Genomic DNA, 12073 nt, shown 5'->3' with positions numbered 1-12073 from the left:
AGTGTCATCTCATCTGGCATAGTAGTGTGCTTCCTTTGATACTTGGCTAGAAAATAGCCATAGGAGAATACAAATAGCTTCTTGAAGCCTACAGTAGCGTTCTATATATTTGATTTCTGGTTGATCTGCTGGTGGCTGTAGTTTCTGCAGTGCATGTACTTGCCAATTCTGAGCAATTTGTAGTGAGACTTGCGACCGCTGTGTTCTGCGCTTAGTGGCGCACATATCCATAGCAAAGGCTGAAGTGGCAAAATTCAGTAGGGGTTGGATTTCTATTAGGCAATAACTCAGTGTCATCTCATCTGGCATAGTAGTGTGCTTCCTTTGATACTTGGCTAGAAAATAGCCATAGGAGAATACAAATAGCTTCTTGAAGCCTACAGTAGCGTTCTATATATTTGATTTCTGGTTGATCTGCTGGTGGCTGTAGTTTCTGCAGTTCATGTACTTGCCAATTCTGAGCAATTTGTAGTGAGACTTGCGACCGCTGTGTTCTGCGCTTAGTGGCGCACATATCCATAGCAAAGGCTGAAGTGGCAAAATTCAGTAGGGGTTGGATTTCTATTAGGCAATAACTCAGTGTCATCTCATCTGGCATAGTAGTGTGCTTCCTTTGATACTTGGCTAGAAAATAGCCATAGGAGAATACAAATAGCTTCTTGAAGCCTACAGTAGCGTTCTATATATTTGATTTCTGGTTGATCTGCTGGTGGCTGTAGTTTCTGCAGTGCATGTACTTGCCAATTCTGAGCAATTTGTAGTGAGACTTGCGACCGCTGTGTTCTGCGCTTAGTGGCGCACATATCCATAGCAAAGGCTGAAGTGGCAAAATTCAGTAGGGGTTGGATTTCTATTAGGCAATAACTCAGTGTCATCTCATCTGGCATAGTAGTGTGCTTCCTTTGATACTTGGCTAGAAAATAGCCATAGGAGAATACAAATAGCTTCTTGAAGCCTACAGTAGCGTTCTATATATTTGATTTCTGGTTGATCTGCTGGTGGCTGTAGTTTCTGCAGTGCATGTACTTGCCAATTCTGAGCAATTTGTAGTGAGACTTGCGACCGCTGTGTTCTGCGCTTAGTGGCGCACATATCCATAGCAAAGGCTGAAGTGGCAAAATTCAGTAGGGGTTGGATTTCTATTAGGCAATAACTCAGTGTCATCTCATCTGGCATAGTAGTGTGCTTCCTTTGATACTTGGCTAGAAAATAGCCATAGCAATAGGATAGGATTGTTTGGTTCTAAAAACTCAAAAAAAAACAAAAAACACAAAAAAAAACAAAAAACACAAAAAAACACAAAAAAAAACAAAAAAAAGTAAAAAAAAAAAAAAAGTTATAACTCTCATTTTAAAAATGTTTAACCCCAGGGCTAGGGGTAGAGGACGAGGGCGGGGACGTGGGCGTCCAACTACTGCAGGGGTCAGAGGCCGTGGTCCTGGGCGGGGTGAGACACCACCTGCTGATGAGGGAGCAGGGGAACGCCGCAGAGCTACACTCCCTAGGTTCATGTCTGAAGTTACTGGGACTCGTGGTAGAGCACTGTTGAGGCCAGAACAGTGCGAACAGGTGATGTCGTGGATTGCTGACAATGCTTCGAGCAATTTGTCCACCACCAGTCAGTCTTCCACGCAGTCCACCCATGTCACCGAAATCCCCACTCCTCCAGCTCCTGCACCTCAGCCTCCTCCCCCCCAGTCTGCCCCCTCCCAGGAAAATTTGCCATTTGAACCGGCATACTCTGAGGAACTGTTTTCTGGACCCTTCCCACAGTCACAAACCACTTGTCCGGTTGCTGCTGAGCAATTTTCCGATGCCCAGGTTTTCCACCAGTCACAGTCTGTGGGTGATGATGACCTTCTTGACGTAGTGGAAGTGTGTAAAGAGGTGTCCGACGATGAGGAGACACGGTTGTCAGACAGTGGGGAAGTTGTTGTCAGGGCAGGAAGTCCGAGGGGGGAGCAGACTGAGGGATCGGAGGATGATGAGGTGACAGACCCAAGCTGGGTTGAGAGGCCGGGTGAACACAGTGCTTCTGAGACGGAGGAGAGTCCTCGACCTGAACAGGTTGGAAGAGGCAGTGGTGGGGCCAGACGGAGAGGCAGGGCCAGAGCTGGTGCATCAGCGCCACTGTCAACTAGTGAAGCTCCCGTGGTGAGGGCTCTTGCGGCGAGGGCTAGATCTTCAGAAGTGTGGAGGTTCTTTAAGGAAACACCGGATGACCGACGGACTGTGGTGTGCAACATTTGCCAAACCAGGCTCAGCAGGGGTTCCACCACTACTAGCTTAACTACCACCAGTATGCGCAGGCATATGAATGCTAAGCACCCCACTCAGTGGCAACAAGCCCGTTCACCTCCGGCCGTGCACACCACTGCTCCTTCCCCTGTGTCAGCTGCTAGTCAGCCCCCTGCCCAGGACCCTGGCCCAAAAACCCCATCGTCGCCTCCACGATCCTCCACAGCATCCACCAGCGTTCAGCTCTCCATACCCCAGACGCTGGAGCGGAAACGCAAATATAGTGCAACCCACCCGCACGCCCAAGCCCTTAATGTGCACATCTCCAGATTGCTTAGCCTGGAGATGCTGCCCTATAGGCTAGTAGAGACCGAGGCCTTTCGCAACCTCATGGCGGCGGCCGCCCCTCGGTATTCGGTCCCCAGCCGCCACTACTTTTCCCGATGTGCCGTCCCAGCCCTGCACCAGCACGTGTCAGACAACATCATCCGTGCCCTGACCAACGCCGTTTCTGACAAGGTCCACCTGACCACGGACACGTGGACGAGTGCTGCCGGGCAGGGCCACTATATATCGCTGACGGCACATTGGGTTAACTTGGTGGAGGCTGGGACCGAGACTGACCCTGGGGCTGCTCATATACTGCCGACGCCGAGGATTGCGGGGCCTACCTCGGTCCAGGTGTTTCAGGCCTACTATGCCTCCTCCTCCTCCCACCCCTCCTCCACCTCCTCCTCCGAACTACCATCCGTGGGCACGGCGCCATCAGTCGGTAGCTCTAGGCACAGCAGCAGTGCCGTCGCTAAGCGACAGCAGGCGGTGCTCAAACTGCTGAGCCTAGGCGACAAAAGGCACACCGCCCAAGAGCTATTACAGGGCATCACGGCGCAGACTGATCTGTGGCTGGCACCGCTGAACCTCAAGCCGGGAATGGTTGTGTGTGACAACGGCCGTAACCTGGTGGCGGCTCTGCAACTCGGCAGACTGACACATGTGCCATGCCTGGCCCATGTGTTAAATCTGATAGTGCAGCGTTTCCTCAAGACATACCCCAATCTGTCTGATTTGCTCACGAAGGTGCGCCGCATCTGTGCGCATTTCAGGAAGTCCAGCCCAGATGCTGCCACTCTCAGGGCAGCGCAGCGCCGCCTCCAACTGCCCGCTCACCGACTGTTGTGCGACGTGCCCACGAGGTGGAATTCAACACTGACCATGTTATCCAGAGTTTACCAGCAGCGCAGAGCGATTGTAGACTGCCAGATGTCAACTTCCACCAGAACTGGTAGTCAGGTCAGTCAGCTTCCTCAAGTCTACAATGAGGAGTGGACGTGGATATCTGTCAGGTGCTGAGTAACTTTGAGGAGTCAACACAGATGGTCAGTGGCGATGCCGCCATCATCAGCCTCACCATCCCGCTGCTTGGCCTGTTGAAAAACTCTCTGGTCAGCATGAAGTCGGAAGCTTTGCGCTCGTCACAAGAGACGGGGGAAGAATATTCCCTTGTTGATAGCCAAAGCACCCTGAGGTCTGTTTCTCAGCGCATATCGGAGGAGGTGGAGGTGGAGGAGGAAGAGGAGGAGAATGTTGGCGAGACACAAGAGGGGACCATTGTTGAGTCCTTCACTGTTCAGCGTGTATGGGCAGAAGAAGAGGAGTTGGAGGAGTTGGAGGAGGAGGAAATGGACAGTCAGGCCAGTGAGGGGAGTGAATTCTTACGCGTTGGTACTCTGGCGCATATGGCAGATTTCATGCTAGGCTGCCTATCCCGTGACCCTCGCGTTCAAAGAATTTATTCCAGCACCGATTACTGGGTGTTCACTCTCCTGGACCCACGGTACAAGCAAAATCTTGCCACTCTCATCCCTGCAGAGGAAAGGAGTGTGAGAATGCATGAATACCAGCAGGCCCTGGTGCACAAGCTGAAACAGTATTTCCCTTCTGACAGCGCTAGCGGCAGAGTGCGTAGTTCTGCGGGACAAGTAGCGAGGGAGAGTAGGCGAGCAGGCAGCTTGTCCAGCACTGGCAAGGGTACGCTTTACAAGGCTTTTGCCAGCTTTATGTCACCCCAGCAAGACACTGTCACCTGTCCCCAGTCTCGGCAGAGTAGGGCTGATCTTTACAGAAAGATGGTGAGGGAGTACGTAGCTGACCATACCATCGTCCTAAATGATCACACAGCTCCCTACAACTACTGGGTTTCAAAGCTGGACATGTGGCACGAACTGGCGCTGTACGCCTTGGAGGTTCTTGCCTGCCCTGCCGCTAGCGTCTTGTCCGAGCGGGTTTTCAGTGCAGCTGGTGGCATCATCACCGATAAGCGTACACGCCTGTCGACTGACAGCGCTGACAGGCTGACACTTATTAAAATGAATAAAGGCTGGATTTCTCAGAATTTCCAATCTCCACCAGGTGAAGGAAGCTCAACCTGAATAATTGATCCACTCCTCCTCCTCCTCCTCATTTTCCTCCTTCTCCTCCTCTTTGTACAGTAAAGCAGAGGAAAATGGCTATTTTTTGACAGGGCCCACTGGCTCTTGCTATACTTCATGCATTTAATTTTTCTGGAGGGCCACCTACCCGGTCCTCTGTTTGAAACAATTTTTGTGAGTGCCACATACAGGCACTCAATCTATTCCATTTTTCTGGAGGGCCACCTACCCGGTCCTCTGGTTTGAAGAATTTTTGGGACTGCCACATACAGGCACTCAATCTATTCCATTTTACTGGAGGGCCACCTACCTGCTCCTCTGGTTTGAAGAATTTTTGGGACTGCCACATACAGGCACTCAATCTATTCCATTTTACTGCAGGGCCACCTACCTGCTCCTCTGGTTTGAACAATTTTTGGGACTGCCACATACAGGCACTCAATCTATTCCATTTTACTGGAGGGCCACCTACCTGCTCCTCTGGTTTGAAACATTTTTGGGACTGCCACATACAGGCACTCAATCTATCCCATTTTACTGGAGGGCCACCTACCTGCTCCTCTGGTTTGAAACATTTTTGGGACTGCCACATACAGGCACTCAATCTATTCCATTTTACTGCAGGGCCACCTACCTGCTCCTCTGGTTTGAACAATTTTTGGGACTGCCACATACAGGCACTCAATCTATTCCATTTTACTGGAGGGCCACCTACCTGCTCCTCTGGTTTGAACAATTTTTGGGACTGCCACATACAGGCACTCAATCTATCCCATTTTACTGGAGGGCCACCTACCTGCTCCTCTGGTTTGAAAAATGTTTGGGACTGCCACATACAGGCACTATCCAAATTAAATTGTCTCCATAGCAGCCTCCACACGTTGTCTCCATTGCTACCTCCAAAAGTCGTCCATATAGCTGCCTCCATACATCGTCCCTTTATCAAACGAGGTGTGTCAGGCAGAAATTTGGGTTGTTTTCATGGATTCCACATCAAAGTTGTTAACTTTGTCGCCACCCTGCTGTGTAATCCACAAAATATACTTGCAAACTTTTATCATTTAGGGATATTATTTCAGCGCTTCTTGCGCATCTGTTTACATTCCCCTCACCCGCCATATCCTAAACTTATAAGAACGCTACTACACTTGATCTTATACAAAAGTGCTGTTTGGGGAGTAGCCTAGAGACAGGGGCTTGGATTTGCGAAAGCTCGCCTGGCAGCGGAGCGCCAGCTCCATGCGCATCATGCGCTTCTTGCGCATCTGTTTACATTCCCCTCACCCGGCATATCCTAAACTTATAAGAACGCTACTACACTTGATCTTATACAAAAGTGCTGTTTGGGGAGTAGCCTAGAGACAGGGGCTTGGATTTGCGAAAGCTCGCCTGGCAGCGGAGCGCCAGCTCCATGCGCATCATGCGCTTCTTGCGCATCTGTTTACATTCCCCTCACCCGGCATATCCTAAACTTATAAGAACGCTACTACACTTGATCTTATACAAAAGTGCTGTTTGGGGAGTAGCCTAGAGACAGGGGCTTGGATTTGCGAAAGCTCGCCTGGCAGCGGAGCGCCAGCTCCATGCGCATCATGCGCTTCTTGCGCATCTGTTTACATTCCCCTCACCCGGCATATCCTAAACTTATAAGAACGCTACTACACTTGATCTTATACAAAAGTGCTGTTTGGGGAGTAGCCTAGAGACAGGGGCTTGGATTGGCGAAAGCTCGCCTGGCAGCGGAGCGCCAGCTCCATGCGCATCATGCGCTTCTTGCGTATCTGTTTACATTCCCCTCACCCGGCATATCCTAAACTTATAAGAACGCTACTACACTTGATCTTATACAAAAGTGCTGTTTGGGGAGTAGCCTAGAGACAGGGGCTTGGATTGGCGAAAGCTCGCCTGGCAGCGGAGCGCCAGCTCCATGCCAAGATCCAACTAACATAGTTTTAACTGCAGCACCTTTAATCTACTACTAGTTCACTGCCTCCATACATGGTCCCCTTATCAAACGAGCTGTGTCAGGCAGAATTTTGGGTTGTTTTCATGGCTTCCATGTTAACTTTGTCGCCACCCTGCTGTGTAATCCACAAAATATACTGGCAAACTTTTATCATGTACCGATATTATTTGAGCACTTCTTGCTCACCTCCTTTGGTTCCTCTCTGCCACCCATTGGTTTGAAGCCTGAGTCCATTTAGGGTATGTCGCCATGACACTCTCTAGCCTGCTGCCGCTGCCTCTGCATGCCGTCCCCTATAGTGTCAGGGTCAATTATTGCATGTTTTAGATGCTATCTAGCTTCATTCTGTCACTCTGTCATGGCCATGCTGTTGCCCATAATTTTGGCATAATGGTGCGTTTAAGCAGCCTCAGAGGCATCCATGCATGCTGCCCCTGCTGTTTCCTGTCCATTTCCGTGGTGTTTCCATCCTTTTCTGAGGTTCCCAGGTGTTTGGCCAAGCTTCCCTGTGCAGAGCCTTGGTCCCCTTGAAAAATGCTCGAGTCTCCCATTGACTTCAATGGGGTTCGTTATTCGAGACGAGCACTCGAGCATCGGGAAAAGTTCGTCTCGAATAACGAGTACCCGAGCATTTTAGTGTTCGCTCATCTCTAATGGTTACATATGTAACCAAAAAATATGAAATGGTAAAAATTAGTGGAAAATATGTGATTTTTGGGAAAGATGCACAACCTCTATTGATTTGATTATCCACTTGTATAAATTTGATCAACCAATTTTAGAAAGGATTGTCAAATCTCAGAAAGATAGATTACAGATATATCTTTTAGGTAATGCAATTTGCCTGCAAATATTCCCAAAAACTGCATTTATAGAGCAGACTCTGCTCTATAAATATCTGTAGATAGATAATGTGTTGAATTTAACTGATGGGGGGCCCGGTTAATGTGTTGTACCGTCTGTACAACTAGAAAAAACACAACCAACTCAAAATACCTATCAAGTGTTCAAAAATAGATCTCACACAGGTGGTGCCTGCTCCCCTTTTTTTCTTTCTGACCCCTATAAATATCTGTGCGAAAATCCACATAAAATCTGAATCAAATACAATTGTTTTTGTAGTGTCTTTGATGCAAATTTTATGCATTTTTGTACCTGTTTTGTTTCATCTCATCTGATGTCATTTCAAGCAGAAATCCACCTCGAGTCCCCATCATGGTGTGGAATTGAGGTAGATTTGAGCTCTAATGATACTGTATTATACTGTGGATATTCCACAACAAAATCCACATGTAACTCGCAATGTGTGGTGGTCGCCTAAGGCTTTCTGCACACGTTGAGGATTATGTGCAGAATTTATGCACAGATTTTGTTGCAGAAAATCCATGGCATTTGGATAAAATAATGTAAACCATAATGTAAACTTTTTCCTACATGGTAATGGTTGCACAATGCAGAAAATAAAATCTTTTCTTGTGTGTCCTCATGGATTTTTAGCTGCAATTTTTTTCATCAAAAACTATGGGCATGTAAAAAAAAAATCTGCTTGATGGTGAAGATTTGACTTAGATTTTTACTGATTTCTTCAGGTGGAAGAAAAAAAATGGGTAAAAGTGTGCAGAAGAAATGCCTCAAATAGGCACTATAGATAACATAAATTGGCATTAAAAATGCACTTTTAAACTGTGCTTATTTGAAGCGGATGTGCATATAGCCTTTTAATATAGCATGCATGGAAAGGAGATGGATTAAGAATGGAATACCACAAGGGAGGTTCCCACATGCTCACTAGGTTGAAATCGGGAATAATGATTTTTTTTTTTCTTAAGAGCGGTTAATATGAAGCAGGAGCTCCAGAAAAAGGCAGACGCTCTGCTCCAGTCAAAGGAGATGACCTCAAAACAAGAGAAAGAGTTGACTAGTCTTAAGGAAACTGTAGAAAAGTTAAAGCAAGACATAGAAAAATTCTCAACACACAAGCAAGAAGCTGTCAGTGCCCTGGAGAAGCTGAAACGGGAGAAAGAAGCCTTGCAGAAGGAAGTCACAGACGCCAAAGTCAAGTTAACTGCGAGCACGGAGTCTCTAGAAAAGTCTAGAGAGGTGCTGGAAAGGGAACGGCAGACTGGAAAAGAACTGGTGCAGGTCATGGTAAGTATTGCTGTACGGTGTGTGTTGTAACTCATTTCTTCCTTATGAGTTAAAATTTTAAAATTTACTGCAAACGGTGGAAATAACATACAGTATATACTCAAGTATAAGCCAACTCAAGTATAAGCAGAGACCACTAATTTTACCACCAAAACCTGGGAAAACCTATTGACTCGAGTATAAGCTGAGGGTAGTAAATGCATTGGTCACAGCCTCCAGTATATAGCCAGCCAGCCGGGCCCTCAGTAGTATATAGCCAGCCAGCCGGGCCCCCAGTAGTATATAGCCAGCCAGCCGGGCCCCCAGTAGTATATAGCCAGCCAGCCGGGCCCCCAGTAGTATATAGCCAGCCAGCCGGGCCCCCAGTAGTATATAGCCAGCCAGCCGGGCCCCCAGTAGTATATAGCCAGCCAGCCGGGCCCCCAGTAGTATATAGCCAGCCAGCCGGGCCCCCAGTAGTATATAGGCAGCCAGCCGGGCCCCCAGTAGTATATAGGCAGCCAGCCGGGCCCCCAGTAGTATATAGCCAGCCAGCTGGGCCCCCAGTAGTATATAGCCAGCCAGCTGGGCCCCCAGTAGTATATAGCCAGCCAGCCGGGCCCCCAAGTAGTATATAGCCATTTGGGAGGGATAGAAGGGAATTACCGGTGTGGAAGTCGGAATAGCTAACAAAAGATTTCCCAAAGCCATTGCTGACCGCAGCCTTTAAAGGGTTAAGTGCCGGGGAACAGAGAAGGCAGTGGTTCCAGCTCTTGTCAGCTTCCTAATGCAGCCTGCAGTCCCTGCTTCCAGACCAGGATTTTGCGCTCATGGGATTTGCACGGGTGCATTTTTGTCTTAATGTGGTAGAAATACTAGTATTAGGAGATGATATAACATATGTTTCTTGTAAAGGGTCAGGCAATGCAATAAGCCTCTGTAGTGTGGTTACTGAAGATTATCTATGTGGATCTATGTTGTGATGTAAAGTTTAATCCTTATGAGTGTTACCATGAAAATGTATGTGGTGTGTCATTGATTTCCTAGGAGAAATCTCGTGATGAATTGAAAGTTAAGCTGAAGGCCCAGACAGATTCTGCAGCTAAAGAGGTTCAGGAGCTTAAAGCTCATCTGACAGCAAAGGAGGAGGTAAGACTTTAGCCTCTTTTCCATATGTTACTCCATAATGGAGTTTTCATTATGACTATTTATTGACCTGAGGTTATGCGCTGAATCACAGCAGCAGGCATTCAGAGTCTCTCTGAAGTATCCATATCACAAAATCCCTATCATACCCTCATCAAACTGCCCGAGAGTCTGTGTATGAGATATAAGAAGGAATTTGACACTTGCTTTTTGTTAATCTTTCCAGATTATAAAGATTTGATCAGACAAAATACCTCAATTGCTATAAATATAACTATGCTGCCAATGGATTATTTTAGAACAGGGAGCACAAATTTATAAAGATGAATTCTACCATAAATAAAGAGCATTTCATGTGAATGAATTTTTAGTAAATTCTGCTTTTGTGAGATCATGCACCCTGCTCAGAAATTCTTAAGGGGTTTTCCCATGAAGAAAAGGGCCTAACAGGTTGGGGTCTAACTTGCTGATTAGTGGGGGTCTCAGTGCTGAGACCCCCATAGTTCACGAAAGCGAGGAGTCCGTCACATGACCATTTTGCTCCATTAATCTCTATGGAGCTGACGGAGATCGCCGAGTTTATTGATCTGACGGAGCAACGAGGGGTCATACGAAGGTAGGTGGGACCCCAGTGGACCTCTTGTTTTTGTGATCTGTGGGGGTCTCGGCACCGAGACCCCCACTGATCAGCAATTTAGGCCCTATCCCGTGGATAGGGCCTAACTTTCCTTTGTGGAAAAACCCCTTTAAAGCAGACCTGTCACCAGGGACCTCATTTTCACTAAAGACTGCTTGCAGAAGCCCATTACACCTGCATACAATTTTACCTTCTCTAGACATTTGCATTACAATATAATTGTGTGTTAAAACACAAATGAGGTCCCTGGTGATTGGTTCCCCTTAAATGTATAGTGTGTGCTAGTCCCTAAAGGGAGAAAAATCTGTTAGTAACATAATAACATTTATGATTGGACATAATTTTCTAGCTATGGCCTATTGATGATCTGTTTTTATTATGTCTTCTTTACATAGAACATGAAATACTGTACTTTTCAGCACAGATGGTATTAATGGTTAAGCCCCTTCCGACAAATTTCTGGACATGAGATGTTCACATTTACATGCAGGGTTTGGGCAGCAGAAATCCCCCCACCTCCTTCCTGTGAATGCAGACACCACCTTGTAGAAATTATTTTTTACATTGCGGAAAACTAAAAAATACTTTTGAAAGCATTTTTGAAACCACTGAGAGGTCATCCAGTTGTACTGATAATTGCCAAGTCAAAACTGGCTTTAAATGAATGACTTGTATTCAAAGAATGGGATACATGGAGTCAACCCTATGTTATATACTATACACTTTTAGTATTACACATTGGAAAGATTGGGCATGTATATTTTCCATGAAACACAGTTATGCTGATAAGTCAGGATCGGTGGCTGTACCTCTTTCCAGTTTCATTACTATTTTAGGTGTGTACGTAGGTGTGATTATACCCTTAAAATGTATTGTTGCATTTCCTGCATCAGAATCTGCATGGAAGTTCCTATGAACATTGGTTGAAAGGTTGTTTATTGGATGTCTCTTGATAGTCTATAACTTTCTTGGTCATAGGAATCCACCAAGTTGAAGACTGAAATAAAATCGATTACTGAAAAGCTGCAGAGTTCTGTAAAAGAAAAAGAAAATCTCCAACAAGAACTTCAGACACAGTTGAAAAAGATCCAAGTGGCTTCTGAGGAATATAAGAAGAAACAACAAAAGGATATGCAAGGTCTCGCTGCACAGTTAAAGGATAAGGTATTTACAGTTTCTGAAGGCTTTCTCGTTTTAAAGAGAGCACTTTGTAATGAATGAGGATGAAAATCCCCATATACTGCTATACAGCAGTATGGCATTATATGGTAGGATCAGTCAGACACCCTAGGGTTAAAGTACCCTAGGGAGTCTGAAAAATAGCAAAAGTAAAAATTTCAAAAAAGTTTAAAAAAAAAAAGTATAATAAAAAACCTAGAAATTCAAATCGCCCCCTTTCCCTAGAACTGATATAAATAAACAGTGAAAATTACAAACACGTTGGGTATTGCCACATCCGAAAATGCCCGATCTATCAAAATATAATAACAGTTTTTCACTGCGTAATGGAAAATAGCGCCCACTGTCGAT

The 12073-nt window shown here is 46.3% G+C and overlaps 1 protein-coding gene across 6 annotated transcripts in view; it reads left to right on the top strand.

The window, feature by feature from the left end:
* EEA1 (early endosome antigen 1) overlaps positions 1–12073 on the top strand; it is an 80005-nt gene that overhangs the window by 43577 nt on the left and 24355 nt on the right. For all 6 annotated transcript variants that reach the window (XM_072146557.1, XM_072146559.1, XM_072146558.1 and 3 more), the window contains 3 exons: positions 8463–8781; positions 9808–9909; positions 11522–11707. In XM_072146557.1, coding sequence (XP_072002658.1) covers positions 8463–8781; positions 9808–9909; positions 11522–11707 — 607 coding nt within the window. The remainder of the gene's footprint in view (positions 1–8462; positions 8782–9807; positions 9910–11521; positions 11708–12073) is intronic.

Source organism: Engystomops pustulosus, chromosome 4 (assembly GCF_040894005.1).
Source record: "Engystomops pustulosus chromosome 4, aEngPut4.maternal, whole genome shotgun sequence".
Taxonomy (NCBI): domain Eukaryota; kingdom Metazoa; phylum Chordata; class Amphibia; order Anura; family Leptodactylidae; genus Engystomops; species Engystomops pustulosus.
This window is presented reverse-complemented; position numbering and strand designations above follow the sequence as displayed.